Below are 18,460 nucleotides of genomic sequence, written 5' to 3'. Positions count from 1 at the left end.
TAAAGCTCTTAATTCCTCTTCAGGACAGCTTAAGGAGAGCCATTCTCACTCCTAGTGAGAACTGTGTGTTGAACTGGAATTGGGTGGCAGAAACATTAAAAGAAACTGTTCTTAAATTATTTATGTGTGGTACTAAGCATAGACCATCTGACAGATAAATACCTGAGCATAGATGAATGGCAAGTACTGCCTTTATCTGTAATGAATGGTAGTGAATACAGAGCATCTTATGCAAATGAAACTGTGGGCACAGGACTGCTCCATATTTACGTTTCAAAAAGGAATGGATGGAGGACTTCTCCAAGTCAGGACTGTCATGGGGAAGATGTTGCAGTGCCCAAGTGATGCGCTTTCTGTTGTGTTTGCGTGCGCAGTATGGGCTTGATTGATAACAGGCAATCAGTGAAATACAGACCTGAGCTGTGGCATGTGCATATTCTCCAGGAAGAGCAGAGTGACATGAGGCCTTTTCTGGCAGTGTACTTTGGTGTCATCACTCTTGTGATCAAGGCCATGTGCATATGAATGAGATGAAGAGGCACTGAGGGGCAGGAATCCATGGCAGGTTTGGTAGACTGTATAAACTCAAGAGGCATGCTTAATGATTTGTATGAAGAGAATGGTGTCTTGAAAGATTCTCTGACCAATTACAAGAAAAATCAGCAAGCTAAAGAGTTATTTCTGATTTAAGGATAGTGTGTGATATCTTATTTGGAGACAAATTGAAAAATTAAGGGAGTTTTCCCCATATTGTCAGGGACTTGCAGCTTCTTCTATTGATCCATAGAGCTGAGTATTTGTTCAAGCATTAGGATCTCAATCCCTGTTGTCTCTTTCTCCTTAGAACTGACAAAGAACTGGGAAAAGACTATTACCTTGACCATGTCTTGTTATCCCTAATATAAAACACTAAACATTCTCCTCTTGATTTTAATCCCCAAGTGGTTTGGAGATTACCCCAGCTCTTTTATTAGATCTTCAAATACCAATTCTCATTAGTCCATGCATCTCAGTCTAAACCCTGGCCATCCTTTTGTGTTGCCGCAGAGGAGCAGAAGGTGCAGTTCTATGAAATAATATAACTACTCCTAAATTAAAAAGGAAATCCTTTTTTGGGATTATGGATTCTTGAATTTAGCACTAGTTAAGTTCATAGTGCACTCAAAACATAGTTTTCTGTGGTGAATAATAATGTCTCATTGCTTAAATCTCTCCTCATTTGCTTTAATTGTAAACACATCTGGACAAAAACTAGGTTTTGCTGCTGAGCACTGTAGGCTTATGATTCTTAACTAGGGATGTTAGACACTGTCCTAGTGAAGTATCTACAATAAAACTTTAATTGCAGCTGTTGGTGATAATACTTCTGACAGTTTGATCATGGTAAAAGCTTATTAAGATTGGCTTACACTGTGAAATTCTGTTTAAAAAGAAATACTCTGTTCAGTAGATTTGCAGTTAGTATGAATGCAGGGGTGATGGTGTTTAATTTAGTAACAGAACTAAATCCTTTTGTTTTCCTTCTGTTAACATGGTTCGTGCTGAGTACAGTTAAGAGCACAATTTCAGTTTTTTCCTTCTCCTTCACCCTGACTGGGTTTGATAATTCACCTGCAATAAGAGGTTTAACAGGCTTCACCAGTCTAAACTCAGGGAGGCACATGACTGTGCACAGATGTTTCTAGGGGCTCAGATTTTGCTGCTCAGAAAATTACTTGGAGGAAAATTCTGTCAGAGCTTAGTTTCATCTAGGGTTCATGGTGACCTGATCAACTATGTAAGTGATGGACTTCTTCAAATGGCCTTATCTAAGATCTAAAGGTACAGATACTGATACCTATCTTTTGAAGGTGCATATACTGGTTACTGTAAATACAGTGGTAGATGCTGTAACATAATAAAAATACCTGGTTATATATCTATCTCTAAATATAATTCTGAGATATTTTACAAATTACTATTGCTCATATTTTGTTGTATGATATGTGTGCCAAGATACTGTGTATCAGAATGATAATAGAAAAGATGTCTATTGGAATGATAATAGAACATTTAGAAGTGAAAATTTACAGTTAAATTGCTATTATTGATAGCCTTCAGAATGTGCTGTGCTAGGCATCATATACTTGTAACTGATTTTACAGAATTTCATCCATGAATACAACTTGAAGACAGTTCTCGTTGCTGTATAAAGTTGAGGAGACCTGTGACTTTCAGGTTGGTTTGTTGTTGTTTTGGTTTGTTTTTTTTTTGTCTATGGAACATCTAGTGCTAAATTTTGCCTCACTATATTTCTGTCAAATGTGCTACACAATGCCTCTAAATATTTCCCAGTTGTTCTTTTATTTTGTAACTAGAATTTTTTTATATTCGGGGTGGAGGAAAGGAATATATGCTTTTATACTGTAGGGAGGGGTTGTGTGTGTGAATAAATGATAGAGTAAGTAAGATAAATTATAAATGTACAAAAAATAGGCTGTCAATTGGTTGATCTATGTTCTTTTGCTTTCTTGTTTATTCTTAGATGTTTCTTTCCTTGTATTTTGTGTGTGCTGTCATACAATCAGGCCATATTACTTAACCTTTCTGTATAATCCTTCTGTGTCTGGGTTTTTGCATTATTATATTTATATCTGTGGACATTGATGTCTACAGAACAGGAGTCATGGGAGGAACAAGGGAGATCTGGATGTAGCTATTACTATGATTTTGTTTGTGCTTATGAGTTCTTCAGTTTAAGGTTAGACATCTTCCTCCACAAGTTATTCTCAAGTCACTCAAGAAATATTTGTCATATCTCAGTTTGAGTATTATACGTGAGTACAACTATGTAATTCATTACTTCCCATTTCTTTGTGTTTTACATGAAAATTCTGCTTGTGAAAATGTGTATGCAGTTCTTAATAGCCCCTTTAAAATCAGGTTTGCTTGAGTTTCTCTTTTTCTTCTATTGTATATTCTGGTTTATGGTAGGTCTGTGGTTTTGACCTTTATTAGCTTCCCTTGTGAACTTTTTCTCTTTATCCGAGCTAAGTCATAGCTCTCTGATGCTTCACTTTAATATCTCTGTACCTGAAACCTCATTAATGTTTAATATTTATAGATGAATAGTGAAATTTAATGTCTCCATGGATCCTAATATATATTAAACTGACAATTTAATGTGTTTCATTTTTGACTCCTCCCCAGATCTGAGAAATTTTAAAGTTCAGATTTTTTTGAGTACTGAAATATCCAGCCAAGAGAAAAGGAGGACTAATAATATTAATCCCTGTAATTGTAACAGTCATCAGTCAGTTTCTAAAGAACAGCTACTTCATGGTGGTAGCTGTCATAATATAATTTTTCCTCTGTGTCTATGTGGTAATAATGGCCCTGCTTGTAGAGAGAATTGGTCTTTTAGGGAGCCCTGGAGTTTGCCTTAGAGCCACTGAAGCATGGCTGGGTATCAGCTCTGCTGGGGAACATAAGGACACTGAGTTCAGCCAAGGTAGTGTGAAGGGAATAAAAGTCTTTTATGTTTATGCATAGAGACTTTGCAAAGACAGAAGGGAGACTCTCCTAAGCTCTCAGGCAGGGCTGGTGAAAGCCAGCCTGCAGGCAGACGGGAGCCTGCTGGGATGATGAAAGCTTCTGCAGGGCCGGGGTTAACTGGAGCCGCAGCTGTGGCCCAGCAGAGGCTGCAGCAGGGTCTGCTGCCTGGAGTGTGCTGGAAGCTGGCCCTCGGACGGGGGGTCATCGAAAGGGTCTCTCACACCTCGCTGCACCTGCTATTGCGGGGAGAGCGGAGTAACATTCCTCTGGCTGCCATGGGTTTTTGCAGCATTTAATGGCTCTGGAGCACAGACTTTGCATGAATTCCTTGGTGCAATGCCACAAGATGGTCTGGAGTAGACTTTAGATGTAGTAAACATTGGCATTCTCAGACTTAAAAGATATCATCTGTAGGAATTGTGCCTACTGATGAAAATTAGGATGACTATATTAATTTATGGAAACACACATTTAAATACCTACCTTTGGACATGGGAGAGGTCCTAGTTCTTAGAGAATTGGATGTCTTAATTTACTCAGGAAATGAAGTCACATTGGAAAATAATTATTTTGTATTTTAAGGAAGACTTTTTCAGAATCTAGAAAAATAATCCATAGCAAAGGTACATATAAAATTCTTCGTCCAAAAGAACTGTGGTAATTAAATTCAATGCTCATCTTCATTTGTTGTTTTGTTTTTTAAGAACAGTATTTTATGTTTAAAAACTGAACTCATAGCTCCAGACCTATCAATTTGGTGTCTGTATAGTACGGGGCGGGGGAAAGAAAGTGTGAGAAAAATTGAAGGCCAAATCTTTGAAGCTACATTTGAGTTACAGTAGCTTACCCTGCTCAATGATGTGTAACCTTAATTTTCTACCAAAAGAGTGGGAGATGAGGAATTCGAAATTAAAACTCAGCATATCAATCAAAGTTGTTCACCTTACTTTAATATGCTTTTCACATTCTGGCTGTTGATAAAATTAGATTTAACTAATCACAGTAGTGAAATATACTGTGGTTGGTTTTTCAATTGAAAACTATTGGTATAAAATGGAAAGGTAGTCTTAAATGGCATTAAACAGAAGAGATCATCAGTTTGTCCAATATAAAAATTTTTGGTCTAGAGAAAAAACAGAGGTCATTGTTTGAATTTGAACCTCTTATAAGTCTTTTCTCCTTCCACTCTTGTTCTTATTTTCCCACATGGGGATTGATTTCTTTGCATATGTAAATTCTTTAAATATGCTCTCCCTGCTCAGGGAAAACTCGGTATTGATTCAGGCATAGCTGGAAATACACGATGTGTTTGATCAAAATTGTTAGTAATTTGGTTATTTTAGAGTATGGGACTCCTGTTGAACTTGAGTATCTTTTTAGGTTTATAACATTATTTAATCTTGACTATCTTAATTATTTATAAACATATCCGTCTTTCGTCCACTTTAATTAAGAGAATTTACTGCTGCTTCATAAAATAGTGTTAGGTTGGGTTGGAAGTATGAAGTATTCAGGAAACACAACGTACATATGCAAGACTATTTTATTCTCAGACAAGGAAAAAGCATGTTACAGCAAATAACTTAATCTTACTTATTTTTAGGAAATGTAGCCTCCTGGTACTTGTCTTAGTTCTTCATTCATTTAGTAATCGTGTTTCTTGTCGGTTTGTTTGGGGGTTTTTAATAAGCATTTTATACGTGCTATTCTTAGCCTTATCCAATTACTGACAAAGTAATGCTGTTCTTAAAGTTTCATATATTTCAGGGTCAGCCACAAGAGCTAAGAAGAAGTTGAAAAAATAAGGACATTTAATCTAGGAGAGAAAATTATTTTCATATCCATGAAAATGTAGCTACTAGAAAGGAAATATGTTATGTTATTCCTGTCCCTGGTGAAAAGAACAATGAAATGAAAAGCTTAAATTATGGCAAGTGACACAGGTTAGATGAAAGGGGAAATTTCTTAATTGCAAGAATAATGAAGTATTGAAGGAAATTGCCTTGAGTGCTTGTGCAATCTCTGCTGTTGGAAACTGGCAAGGGCAGATGTGATTTAGGCATACCCAGTCCAGATTTGAGGTGGGGTAAGGCTGTACCTCAAAGGGACTTCCAGATAACATTTTTATGATTCTGCAACTCATTGTTGAAATTCACACAAAAATCCTTTATATTTTCTGTAGTAGTAGATTTATTTTGATGTTATTAATTTACCTGTTCTTGCAATTAACTGGATTCATTTAAAGGTGAGCCAAATCTAATCTGGGTTAAGATGTTAGGATATTTATTATATCATTTTGTTATTGTTCCGTTGCTAGAAAGTAAGAGTGAAAAACTTTTTCTCACATGAAAGGAGTATATTAAAGAGTGCTGTTTTGTAAAATCTCCCTCAATTTACTTAATTTTTAGAAAGTTACCCATAAAAAGGAGTAAATGTAGGAACAACTTGACTTAAAAACTCTTACAAGAAAGGTAATGATTGGGGGACTGAGTATGAAACTAAGGTATGGAGCTAAGTCAGATTGAGAAAGCATGATGAGACCTAAACAAATAATAAAGCAAAAGTCCCAGAAACCTAAATATTATTAATAGAGGTATGGTGCAGAGCTTAGGAACTGTTTTAAGCAGATGAGTCTCAGACTTCCATGATCATCTGTGAACATGAACAACCACCAAAAATTTTAGTTCCTTTAGGTGCAAACTTCTTTATGCTGGACACACTAGGAAGACAGTCTTTGGTCTCTGTAAATCTGCACTGAGTTCACGCAAAGCACAGAAATTGTCACGCTTCCAAAGACCTTGCAAGAGGTCTCCTTATCAGCTTCATGTTAAGATGACTTAACAATACTGTAAACCTGTCAGTCATGTTTAATCGGCTTGTTTTCTGCAGCAGCCCCTGGACTTTGTTTGAAAACCTCTTAGACAATGGAAATTACTGTCCAATGCCCACATAAGAAAAGAATTCTGAGAGATCAAGTAATAATGCATAGGCTGCAGCATCAGCAGCCTGCTGATAAGAGTGTTTTCTCTCATTTGGGCAGATTAATTTAAGGTCTTCCTTAAAGTGCAAGATGATAATTCTTTTACAACATGGGTTCATTACTTTTGTTAACTATACATTGAGGGTTTTTTTCTTAAATCCTGTGTAACATAAACTGTTAATTACAAAATTGGTTATTAATGTCAAAAGCTGGAGTATTCTACAGGTAGGTGCCTATGGAACATGAATTTTGTTGTGGCATAGGTCAGCAAGAAACTTCAAAAATACTATTCAAACAAATCTGTATTTTCCCTCTACTATTTTTAAAAATGTGCAGACAACTACATAAAATAAAAAGTCGCTGTATTTCATCTGTACGCCAAGCTCTTCAATTGTATGGTGATGTAATTGTAGAGATTATAATTTAAAGCTTTTTAAATAATTGTTAAAAAATCTAGTACCTTTCTTTTTGAAAAATTAAAAAATACTCCTAGAGTACTTTTAGCTTCCACATATAATCAGAGGTGTCAAATTAAGTTCTACTTTATATTTTAATCAAAAATGCAGAATATACTACCTCATTGCTATAGAAAATGATTTTTTTGCAACAAATTTTTAAGTTGTGCTAAAACATTCCAGGTAGCAAATTTGGCTTAAGTTAGTTTCTGCATCTGACCTTTCTCTTACATATAATAGAATGTGAAAAACAACAAGAACAAAAAATAACCATTTCTATTGAAAAAATTGATTAGTGACAATAATTTCAAGTATTACTGTGTCTGCTGGATCAGTGGTTTCAGATTGGCTGAAAAGCTGTTATCAATTGTACCACAGAGGTTTGAATAATGTTCCAGTTTATGATGCAGCTTGTATTTTTATAAGAGGTGCACCAGAGGAGAAAAAAAAAGTATAAAATTCTTCTAAACTTATTCTTGTTACCTCATGAAGCAACACATAATTTGAATTTCACTCATTAGGGGTAACCTAACTGTAGTGAACATTCTTTACTGTTTATAAATCTGTTTCCTAAGTGAGAATGCTCTTCTAATAAAGGAAATGCAAAGGCAAATTACATCCGAAGTTGTCATAAGGCAATAAGATTTTTAATCACTACTGAACAAATAAAGCAAGAAATGTATTCCTGCTAAAAACACTTGACACTTGAATCCTGCAAAAGCACTTTTTGTCTTAAGTTAGTGCCATAGCCAATGCAAAACAGTGACACTTAGCATAGTAAAAATCTAAAGACATTTTTCTAAACTTCAGGAAAAATATGTATATGAGGAGTCTATTAAGAAAAAGCAATATCGTGTTTTTATTATTCAGCCTTTTAGAAATTTAAGAATTACTAACACTGTGTTTCTTTCCATGAACATAGGGTTCTGTTTTGATTTTTGGTTTTTGATTTTTGTGTTGGTTTTCGGGGTTTGTTTTTAGGTTTTTTTAGGAGAAGAAGGCTGTTTATATAAAAACATTCGTAAAATTTTCTGTATCTATGTGGCATATAGTTAAACACCCCAGAAACTTAGCATATAATACTTTTCCAGGAGTTACTCTAAGCCATTGTTTATGTTGTTTGCCAGAATGGTCTTAAAACAGATATTTTTTGGTTCAAAACTAACCAATACTGGCAAAAATCCTGCTGAGTCTCCTCAAATCCCTTTCAGGTCTTTTGATGTTAAAAATAATTTCTGAAAAGGTAGTTATTAAAAGAATTCAGCATTAACAGTATTTCAAGTATGATTTTTAGATTTCCTGAAAACAAATAGTCCAATATGGTTTCAGGCTCTTCTGCAAGCTGACGCTGTTGTGCTGTCAAAGTACAGCACATTCTTCAGTTCAAGAAGAAGACCTGGAGAAGCAGCACATGGTCAGCCTGTGTTCATTCAAGTCCATCACAGACACTCATGTTACTTGAGTTTGGTTTCTTTTCCTGGAACTGGAAATGAGACAAGTGAAAATAAAACAAGAGAGGATAGTTTTATGTGTTTTAGTTATTGAGCAAATCTATCAGCGGGTAGAAAGACATGGGAGTTGCATAGTCTGAAAAATATTTTTTTAATTACTTTTATTTTGGTTTTTTTTTCTTTATTATCCCTTAAGTCTAGACTCTACCTCTTGTCCTACAGTCAATTTGAATTGTGTCATCTGGAAAGCCAGGGTTCACTGCCAGACTTTGTAGGTCACCTTCCTCAATTTATGATATTTCACATTCAACAGATATGGAGTAGAAACTCCTCTGGAGTGCTCATGTTTTAACTTAATCTTTTTTTTGCTGCAGTTTTGTGACCTGAAATATATAACCATAGTGCAGCAATAACAGCTTTTTATATCTGTCTATAAAAGTCTCTGTAATGAAATGCTTGGGGAGCTTGGCATTTTCTAAATAACATTATTAACAGCTTTGATTTGGAATTGATGGCATGATGCTACTGGGTTGTCCATGATAATCTAGAATCTACAAGCACAAAAATTGTGATATAAGTGTTTCGAAAATGAAATAACCTTGAGTCATTCAGATGTCGCAGACTAAATCAAGTGCTGCCCTTTTTTTGATGTGCTAGGCTAATTATTTCTACTAATGTAAATGTCAGTGCAATGAACACTTATTTGCTGTGGCATAACAAATAAGTGGCACAGGAAATCTGAGCATATGAAGAAATTCATCATGTCCTGAAGTCTCTATTATATGGCTTCAAGCCAAGGATATGGAAAACAATTCAGGTTCACATTTTTTAAAATGTTTTAAAAGTACATAAAAATGGAGTAAAAATAAAAGGCAGTAATTATGTCTGAATGTATTTCCATTTTTTTGTTATTTTTGAAACATTCTAGATTTAGAGTCTTTACCACCTTCTCTTGATAGCAAATAATAGTACTGTACATTTTACTGGCCAACTATGGTGATGGGAGCTTCAGAGCACTTAAGGGCTGTTATTGTACCTGTTCCCTGTGTGTGGTACTCATACTTAGATCTCAGTTGAGATATGGGCCCTTTTTTGGTTTTCAGTCTAACACAGAAGAGATGCAGGAGAGAAGAGCCACACAGGCCGTGTTCAGTGCTTAAGCATGAAGGGGTAGAGATGAGATAGTGTGATGCTTGGATTTTTTATCTTTTCCAAAGATCAGGCCACTTTACATCAAGTACATCATTAGGGGAAATAATATTTTGGTTTCATCTTTAATATCCTCGCCCAGGCACTTCACCAGGATGGATTTTGCTTGAGCACTTAACTTAAGATTTGGCTGCTAAGATTTCACTTTCATGGTCTTGTGCTAAAATGTACCATAATCAGAAAAAGGGGAAATCTTTCAAAATAAAATTTTTCATGACTCTTCCAACTGCTGGGGATGAAGCTTCATGAGAATGTCTGCCTTCATATACTTTTGATAATAGTAGAAGAGAAATTTGGTAAATAAACATCGTGATTTTGCAACTGATTTATAATGAATATGTGGCATTATATGCAGTGATACCCTTCTTTAAATAGTTGTACTTAATTTTATTTTGATGAAGGAATGAATTTAATTGTCCAGTGAGTTCTGATTCTTTTATTATTGTCTTTTTTGGTCAGAGTAGTTCCTCAGAGCTTAGAGTCCTAAGAACGATCAGTTTTAGAAGGATACAAAAAAAGTAGTGAACTATGTGTTTTACACAACACTGTTTACAAACACTATACAGAAGCTTTTATTCCAAGAACAATAGCAGGAATCAAAGAGTAGTTATTTTTATGCTTGTGAAATATCCCCAAAGGTGTCTAAGTACTTCTTCACTGCCTTTATTTCCTGTGTGTGTCTTTTCCTGAGTGCGAACAAGTGCTTATGTCTAAATAAGATTATTTCCTAAAATTCATTAAATAGTTGGAAGTGGTTATGCTGATCATTATATGATGTTTTGTTAGTATAGTATTCAGTTATATGTTGGTGTTTAGTAAAATGTCCCTAGAGCCAGTGAGCAGATCTTCAGGCTCAAAGTAAATCTGTAATTTCTGTAATATCTTTTTTCTTAAAAAAAAGAAAAAAAGGTGCATTTCAATTGATATATCCTCTTCCCTTGCCTGAGTCCTCTCTAATTGTCTGCCTCTACAGAGTGAAATTAAAAATAAATGAATTATTCAATGAAAGCACTTGTTTCTTAGTTCAAGCTTTCAAATGTCAAAGTAGAGAAGCTTTTTTTTTCCCTCTCTGAGGGATCTAATAGTCTGTGAGTGAGTTTTTGGTAATTGCACTATTTTTTGTGCTTATCATATTCTCTGTAATTGAACCAGATGTTAAGTCTTCTCTGGAGGAGAAGAGTCTTCTCAGTTTATGTAGTACCATATCAGTCTTGCATCCCGAAAGACTTGAGGTTAATGTGAAAATGAAATAGTAAGGCAGACACTGTATGTAATGTTCCTGTAGGTGGGTAATTCCTTTGGACTGAAACACTTAAAAATGTGTAACTCAGAGGCTCATACTACATGTAACAAATGCTTGGATGATAAATTGTTGTAGGATTTTTTTGACAGTCAGTCAAAATCCAACACTTTGTATGCAATGGGATATTTGCTACTGCAATAGTTTTGCATTGATGAAAATGGTTCATGAGTTTGAGGCTAAAGGCTGTAGGGGCAGACTGCACTATTTGTGGGTGACTTAGAGAAATTTTTTGGAGGGGAAAACCCTGAGTTTGTTTCAGCTACTCAGCTGAGCTGTTTTCTCACTCATGTGTATTGCTATGTCAATAAAGAATACATGTAAGCTTTACTTTTGTGTCAGGTTGAGGTGCTGGGGGAAAGCAGGGACAGGTTTGCCTGAGTCTTCTCTTTTCCTATGTCTTGGTTTCCAAGAAATAAAGCCTTACTTCATATGTTGGAAGGAACCATAATGTTCTGAAGTCATACTTTCCATTTCTAGCACCCTTACGTATACCAAAAGACTACTACTGCTTTTACAGGCACACATAGAGCTAACACTTCACACTACCCCTGGGGTGTTGCTGCCATTTAAGTACATAAAAACCCAGGATATGCAAATAGCAAATGTGTATTTCCAGAATACCATGTCTCCTATGATGTATGGTTCAGTAATTTGCTTAGACAGAAAATAATAATCCTTGATACAATTTTTCTTTTTATGGGTTGGAACCCAACCTTATTTGGATTCTTGTTTAAACACCTAAACTCATTTTTATGCTGAATTCATTAAGCGTTTTATAGCATAAATTTAATAATTTACATCTGGTTGTTTATACATTACCTCTAAAATGAAGAATTTCTTTTGTTGCCTTCTTTAGCATTTGAACTTATGTGTTGTGGTTAATTTTATTTCATCAGTTTATGGTTAAATATGTGTTCAGCAAAAATTCAGAATCCAGATTCATTAGCACACTCCATCTTCTGATGTCATATTCACCTACTCAGAACTTGTAGTTCTGAGATGGGATGTAAAGTTGTATAGGCTCTCTTGTATGCACTTACAAATAGCAACACTTGGTGCTTGTTATTATCCAGCCATTACACTAGTCAGCCTGTGTCTGTCTAAACCAGAGCTGCTTCTAGTTTGATGCAAAACAGTTTAAATTGTCACGGTAGCAAAAAAGATGGAGAACTGAGAAAGAAAAGTATGTCGGTAGAAGACAAATGCTAGAATAAGAATACTACATTTTTTATCTTCTTTCTTTTCTTTACCCTTTTCCAGCTAGAAATGCTTTAGAAATGGGAGCTCTTCCAGTCATTATCATCTGGATAAAAGAGGCATATGAGTATACTTAGAGTTTTACAGTGGATCCTTTTAGCAGTTTTAAAAAAATCCAGAAACTTTGTTTTAAGGTCTTTCAAAATGCAATTTGTTTACCCTTAGGCAGAAGTGAAATGGAGAAATGCATTTTCTCAAGTGCTTTTGTATCTTGTTAAACAATATAGCAACTTGGAAAAAAAAAGAAAAAAAACATCCTTCAGTTGCTGACAAGGGAGATATTTAGTTCAGATTCCTTCAGAGCTAAAGAACTTGCACTGCAAAACTCTTGCACTTCCCAGAGAGATTGTCTGTGTAACTCCTCATCCCTTTCTAAGTGCTGTTTCATGCTCACTGCACAGGTGAAACTATTGTGTACACAGAGTGAATTTCATGAAGTCCAGTCCCTGTAGGGGTCACAGTGTTCAGTCAGCATTGAGATGGCACTGTCTGAATACTGGTTTTATGAAGTGGCGCATGAGACCATTCTATTGAATTCCCCTTACACTGAAAGGACGTTAGAGCTGAAAAATTGCCGTGGTACAATATGAGGGAGTTAAGGGATTTATTAAAAAGAAATCCCAACAATCCAAACAATACTCTCAGTTGTTAAACAGGAACTTCTAATGGCACCAATATATATATAATGGCACCAAGTTTGTTTCCTGTTTCCTCCTAGGGCAATGTTACCTTTCTAAAACATAAGCCACAGCAAGACTTCCACTACTTTTTGTCTGTCGTGATATTTGGATTATGGTTGTCTTTTTGCTACATTAATTTTAGTGGATATATTTATTTAACTGTATTATGCTTGCAAGAGAGTCTCCTGGTACATTAGACTTGTAAATGCTATCAGGTAAAGTAACTACATGTAATTATTATTTTTAAAGAGTAATGGCATCAAAATGCAAATAGATAACAGGAAACCAGCTGTAAACTCTACTACTCGGCTTTTTTTTCAGTGTTCTGCAAACTTGCCATTTCAATAACTACTTAAGGAAAACAAGCCAACACAGGAGTAAAAGGTTGCAAAAGTAAACTTCATCCTGCTTTTGATAGTTTCAGTAGTCTTGCGTGTTTGGAGCCAAGTGATTCACACCAGCTGTACCCATACTGAGAAGGGTACAAGTTTAATTGAAGTGAATCTGTCTGGGTCTGACTTTTAAAGAACCAGTTACTGCTTCAGAGTAGATTATTTTAGAAATTCGTGGCTAAGAATCATGATTAATGCTGTTGCAGCCTGTGTTCTACCTTATGCTTTTAACTTTAAAACCCAAGCAATTTAATATTTCTATTAGAACATTAGCCTTGTTTGAACTCAAAAATTACTGAAGTTAATGAGCTCATTTTAATGACATGAAAGGTTAGGTATTTTGATAACCTGACATATTTTTATCAGGATGTATTAAGTTCTTCAGGTCTTTTACGTGTGAGCCTCTGACTTTTGTCATATTAAAATATGACAACAGTGTTTTCTTGGAATACATCTGCAAAAGTGGTAATAGAAGAATAAACAAACTAGATTGCAGTTTTGCATTATATAACATAGGTTACCTTTAATACTAAAACTTAGAAATGTAGGCCATGCTAGCAGAGTGTGATGGATTTTCCTCAGTATTCAGGGATTTGTTGGAGAGCATTGAGCTTACGACACTTTGCCCTCAATATCCAGCATTCTCAGCTGACCCAAAGCAGATATTTTCAGCATAAATCTTTATCAACCAGGATTTCTAGCATTCTTTGCTTGAAGGTAACCAGTCATGCTTGGCTTTCTTCACTTCTTATGTACAAATCCAAAAGCCTTTGAAACCCAGTTTTAAGGAAGGCCCAGCAACCAGATCTGCATCGAGTAGCTTGGCTAATATTTGTCTGTCCTAGAAAAAAGAAACCCTAACTGAACATGCTGGGACAATTTCCCTTAGAGTCAGTGAGTGTCATCCAGTTCTGTGCAGCCAGTAGTGTAAAATCAGTTAGAGAATATGGTTGAGCCCAGTATTCATTTGATTTACAAACTTCAAACATGAAGTGCAAAGCTTCACTGTTACAGGCATGAGATTTTTGTAGGGCTTTCAGTGTTTCCTGCTAGAAGGCTGATCAGATGTTGTGTCCCTGGAACTGCTTTTTGAATGTGTTTTCTCAGAAGTTTGAGAACATTTCTGGCATGCATTTCATATATGACTTTTGTTCTGGACAACTTAGTTATTTAAACTTTAAATTACCAGAGCTAGAGTTTCCATGTTATACCTATTAGCAATGAATCTATGTTTCAGGTACTTCAAATGGTACGTTTTGGTTCCAAATTTTCGTAAAAATCCTAGCTCTTGGCAGAAAGCATCAAGAGGGGGGGGAAAAAAAAAAAAAAAAAAAAAAAAAAAAAAAAAAAAAAAAAAAAAAAAAAACAAAAAAAACAAACCTCTAGGAAGATAATCTTTCTTAGAAGCAAAAAGTTTTTACTTTTATCTAGGAATTTGGGGTTTGGAAAGGGGAAGTCAGCTTACCAACTATACATTGTATAAGGGTTTCTTTTTCTGAGTGTTCTGTGGGGGTGGTGGCGGTGGTGGTGTGTTTTCTCCTTATTGCTTATTGTGAAGATCTATAGGATTTGAAAGTGCTTTGAGAAATTCTTTGCTCCGTGCCCTTGATGCAGTCCTTTGACCTTGTGTGAATAACAACTTAGTAGCAGCTATTAAAAAAAAAAAAAAAAACTTACAAAAAAATTAAAGGGGAACATTGTGAAGTGCAAAGTAACTGTAACTCCAATTTTGCACAAGTGATACTTTAAGGAAAAAATCAAAGTCCTTCACCTACTGAAGGATAAGGCATTTTTGAAACCTGTTCAGTTTAAGTGGTCCGTTTAATCTCCACAAGCTTCTTGCCAAGCAGTCATATCGGAACACTGCTGCAAAGAGAAATGTTAAGCTCCAGATGTTTGATATACTCCAAATAATTGCTTGTCAAGAACTAAATTCACTGTTTTCTCACAGTATTTAGAAATATATCTACATTTACCACAGTAAAGTTTCAATATTTGCACTGAATAAACAAAATATGGCTACTGCCACATTATGAGTGTTCCTCTGTGATAACATGAACCACATATGTAAGTGTGTATTTATTTGCTTGTTTATTTACTCTTTTCACAGACACTTCCTTTGGGGCTGGGAGATGGACAGCTCTTTACCTGGACTGATGGCCTGAAAAGGAAGGACTGGCATGATTATGAGAGCATTCAAAAAGATGCTATGCGTTCAGGTATACATGAATTCAGAAAAAGTTAAAGTGGTTTGTTTACTCATTCTTTCTCTCTCTGACTATTTGTTCTTCTGAGTCCTTTAGGAGGCATTCCTAGCAACTTTTCTTTGATTGCAGCAGTGTCACAAGGACATTATGTTCTGAATTGAGAGGTCAGACCAACTACAAATACCTTATCTCTGAAAGCAGCCAAGTGACAATGTTTCCTGCTAGTAACTATATAATGATTGTACAAGCAAAAATGTTATCAACAGATTATTTTTCTTGTTGAAGTCAGTTGTCAGACTGTGACCAAATTGAGTGTTGTTTTGCAAAAGGACATATGTCTTAAATAAACCCAAATCGTCCTTGAATCAACGCACAAAACCTCAGTTCAATACCTATAGCTGCTAAGAACCTTTGACACTTTTACCACTGTCAAACTCCAATCCTTTTGTCTTGCTAAAGCAACTTTGGCTCATTCTGACAATCTGCAGCTATTTGAAAATGGGAGAAAATAGTTTTTGCAAATAGACTGAAGGACACTTTGTTATGGTGAGTAATATAATTTTAATATACCTTCACATGCTGCATCCCATACATGCAGAGAATATGGTTTGTGTTCCTCTTTCTGTCGTCAGAGCATGTTCAGATTTGAATTCTTCTTTTACAACATAATGCACAACTATTCAACATAAGATGAATCAAATTAGAAGGAAGGAAGAGAAACAGCAGTTGAATTACACCTTAAACAGTGTTTGAAAGTCATTATTTTACAAGGCTGATCTACTATTGTAAAACAAATTATGCTGTCTTGATCCCACTGTCTTAAGACAGCCAAAACCTCCCCCAGAATATCTCTATAACTGAATCTTGTTGACGGATTCCTAAGACTTGGTAAGTACTTAATTTTGCAGGAGCCTGAACTAGTAAAATATTGCAAGTGTATGTTAATTTTGTGAGCTCTTTTTCTCTCTTTTGAATCTTGATCACTAACTAAAGAAATTATCCTTTCCTCCTACATGTGCTTCGGAGATAAAAAAAGGTAGGGAGGGAAAGGAAATTATTCTAGAGAATTTGGTAGTTGTCCTATCTGTAATTGCTGTGTTCCAAATTGCTAAATGTAAAATGACAAATATGTAAGAATGTACAAAGTAAAAGCAGCATGTATGTGGAAACTTGCATATATGTGAGGAATATCATGTTTCCTGGTTGGAATGAACATGCATGGATGCTCTGGCAATGTACTTTTAATTTCTGAAAATGTAATGTGGACCCCATATGTTTCAGTCATTCCCAGTCTTAAACATAACATGGTAACCTAACATGTGGTAGCATGTGAATATTGAGATATTCTGACTTATCTACATTTTTTAATTAAACTTTTTTTCTTTTTTACGAATTGCTAAGTTTGATGTTTTAGAGATAGCTTTCAAAGTTTTATATTTGCCATCATTGTTCAATAGGTTAAAATACCTTTTAATATTATTTTCTTTGAAAATCACAATATGGTAATACAAATGCAAAGCTAGAGCATCTCAGTGTCTCCTTCGGGACATACTATATAATTTCGCTTCCTAGAAATGTTAGCTGAAATACACTGTTAGTTAAAAATCTATCTGAAAACCTGATGTGAAAGGGCTTCTTGGGACATTTCAGGAAAGGAAGTCACTATTTGTTGTACAGAAAAGAAGAAAGCAGTGAAGTATTTTTTTAATTCAGTCTGGCTGTTTTATCCATAAAGCTTACGGTTCTCTAAGCACTGAGAATGTGAATTTCATAATTTCTAGTTGTGGAGAGGTACTAGTTTCTTCATGACTACTACTGTTTCATGGCCAAGTATTTTGATCGCTTTTCATTCCACCAATTGAAACCTGTGTTTCTGAATTTGAATGGCCTCTCCACTTGAAGTCAAGAATAAAGCCTATTGCAAGACATGCAGAAGAAAAAGGTTACTTCTAATTATTTCTATTTATTTAAAGTGTTTTAGCTCATCTTTTTTAGTCACTAGAATGACAAATGATCTTACATATAAATTCTGAAATGAGCTTGTGTTGCTTTTGATTTTGCTGGGCTTTGTTGGAACACCTGAGGTTCAAATGTGTGCTTATGATGCTTAAAGGTGCTTGAAGGATGGAGAGGCAAGGCTTTGCACATAGCCAGAACTTAATATAAAACATGTGTAAAGACTTCCAAACTGGTTCTGACAATACTGGTTGGTTAATTTTGATAGAAGAATTCAAGAAGATGGGGAAATGTTGTTGGGTTGCAGAAGTTCTAGTTGTTACACTGTTGGTGGAACTGGGAACTTACCCATTTAGTTCCCATTTATCCAAGCCCTGATTTATGCAATGTCGGAAAAGGAATATATAATGACTTAAATATACTTCTTATCATCTTATCAGTACAGAATAGATGTAGTGAATGAAAATTAGTTTTTCAGTCATCCTGATCACTTCCATTCTTCTCTGAATATTACTCTGTCATTAGGTCAAAGCCATTGACTGAAAGATAGGAAAAGGAAAGCAAAAGTTGACCTTAAAAAAAAAAAAGTAATTCCTAACTAAGCAGTTGTGATAGATTCTTTGAAAGGAAAAAAAAAAAGTTTAATTGCTTGCATTTTCTAAAGTGAGCCATTAAGTCAATCAGATATTACAATGGATTGGGAGGGTAACAAAATAAGCTAATCAGAGAAACTGACTTCATTGGAGTTGATAGGTTATGCCAACTTTTTGACAAGAAATCAGAATTTAAAATAAGATCTCTTTCTATTAATTTCTTTTCCATTGGGAATACAACTGATGACATGCTTTGATGAATAATATGCTTAATTTGCATTAAAAATATGAGAACTGTAAACAAATGCAAATCCTACATCTGTCAGCTTTTGTTTTGGTAAGTAATAAACAATGTCTTCTGTATATCAGAAGAGTGCTCTTGTGTTGAATTTCAGAGTGGTGGGTGCACCCTACATGAACTCAGCCTGCAATGACAAAGGTAG

At 35.2% G+C, this 18,460-nt stretch overlaps 1 protein-coding gene across 1 annotated transcript in view; it reads left to right on the top strand.

Annotated features, from left to right (window-relative positions):
• Positions 1–18,460, top strand: part of GALNTL6 (polypeptide N-acetylgalactosaminyltransferase like 6) — a 431,613-nt gene that overhangs the window by 146,607 nt on the left and 266,546 nt on the right. Inside the window, exon 2 of the mRNA XM_066317598.1 lies at positions 15,372–15,480. Coding sequence (XP_066173695.1) covers positions 15,372–15,480 — 109 coding nt within the window. The remainder of the gene's footprint in view (positions 1–15,371; positions 15,481–18,460) is intronic.

Source organism: Sylvia atricapilla, chromosome 4 (assembly GCF_009819655.1).
Source record: "Sylvia atricapilla isolate bSylAtr1 chromosome 4, bSylAtr1.pri, whole genome shotgun sequence".
NCBI lineage: Eukaryota > Metazoa > Chordata > Aves > Passeriformes > Sylviidae > Sylvia > Sylvia atricapilla.
This window is presented reverse-complemented; position numbering and strand designations above follow the sequence as displayed.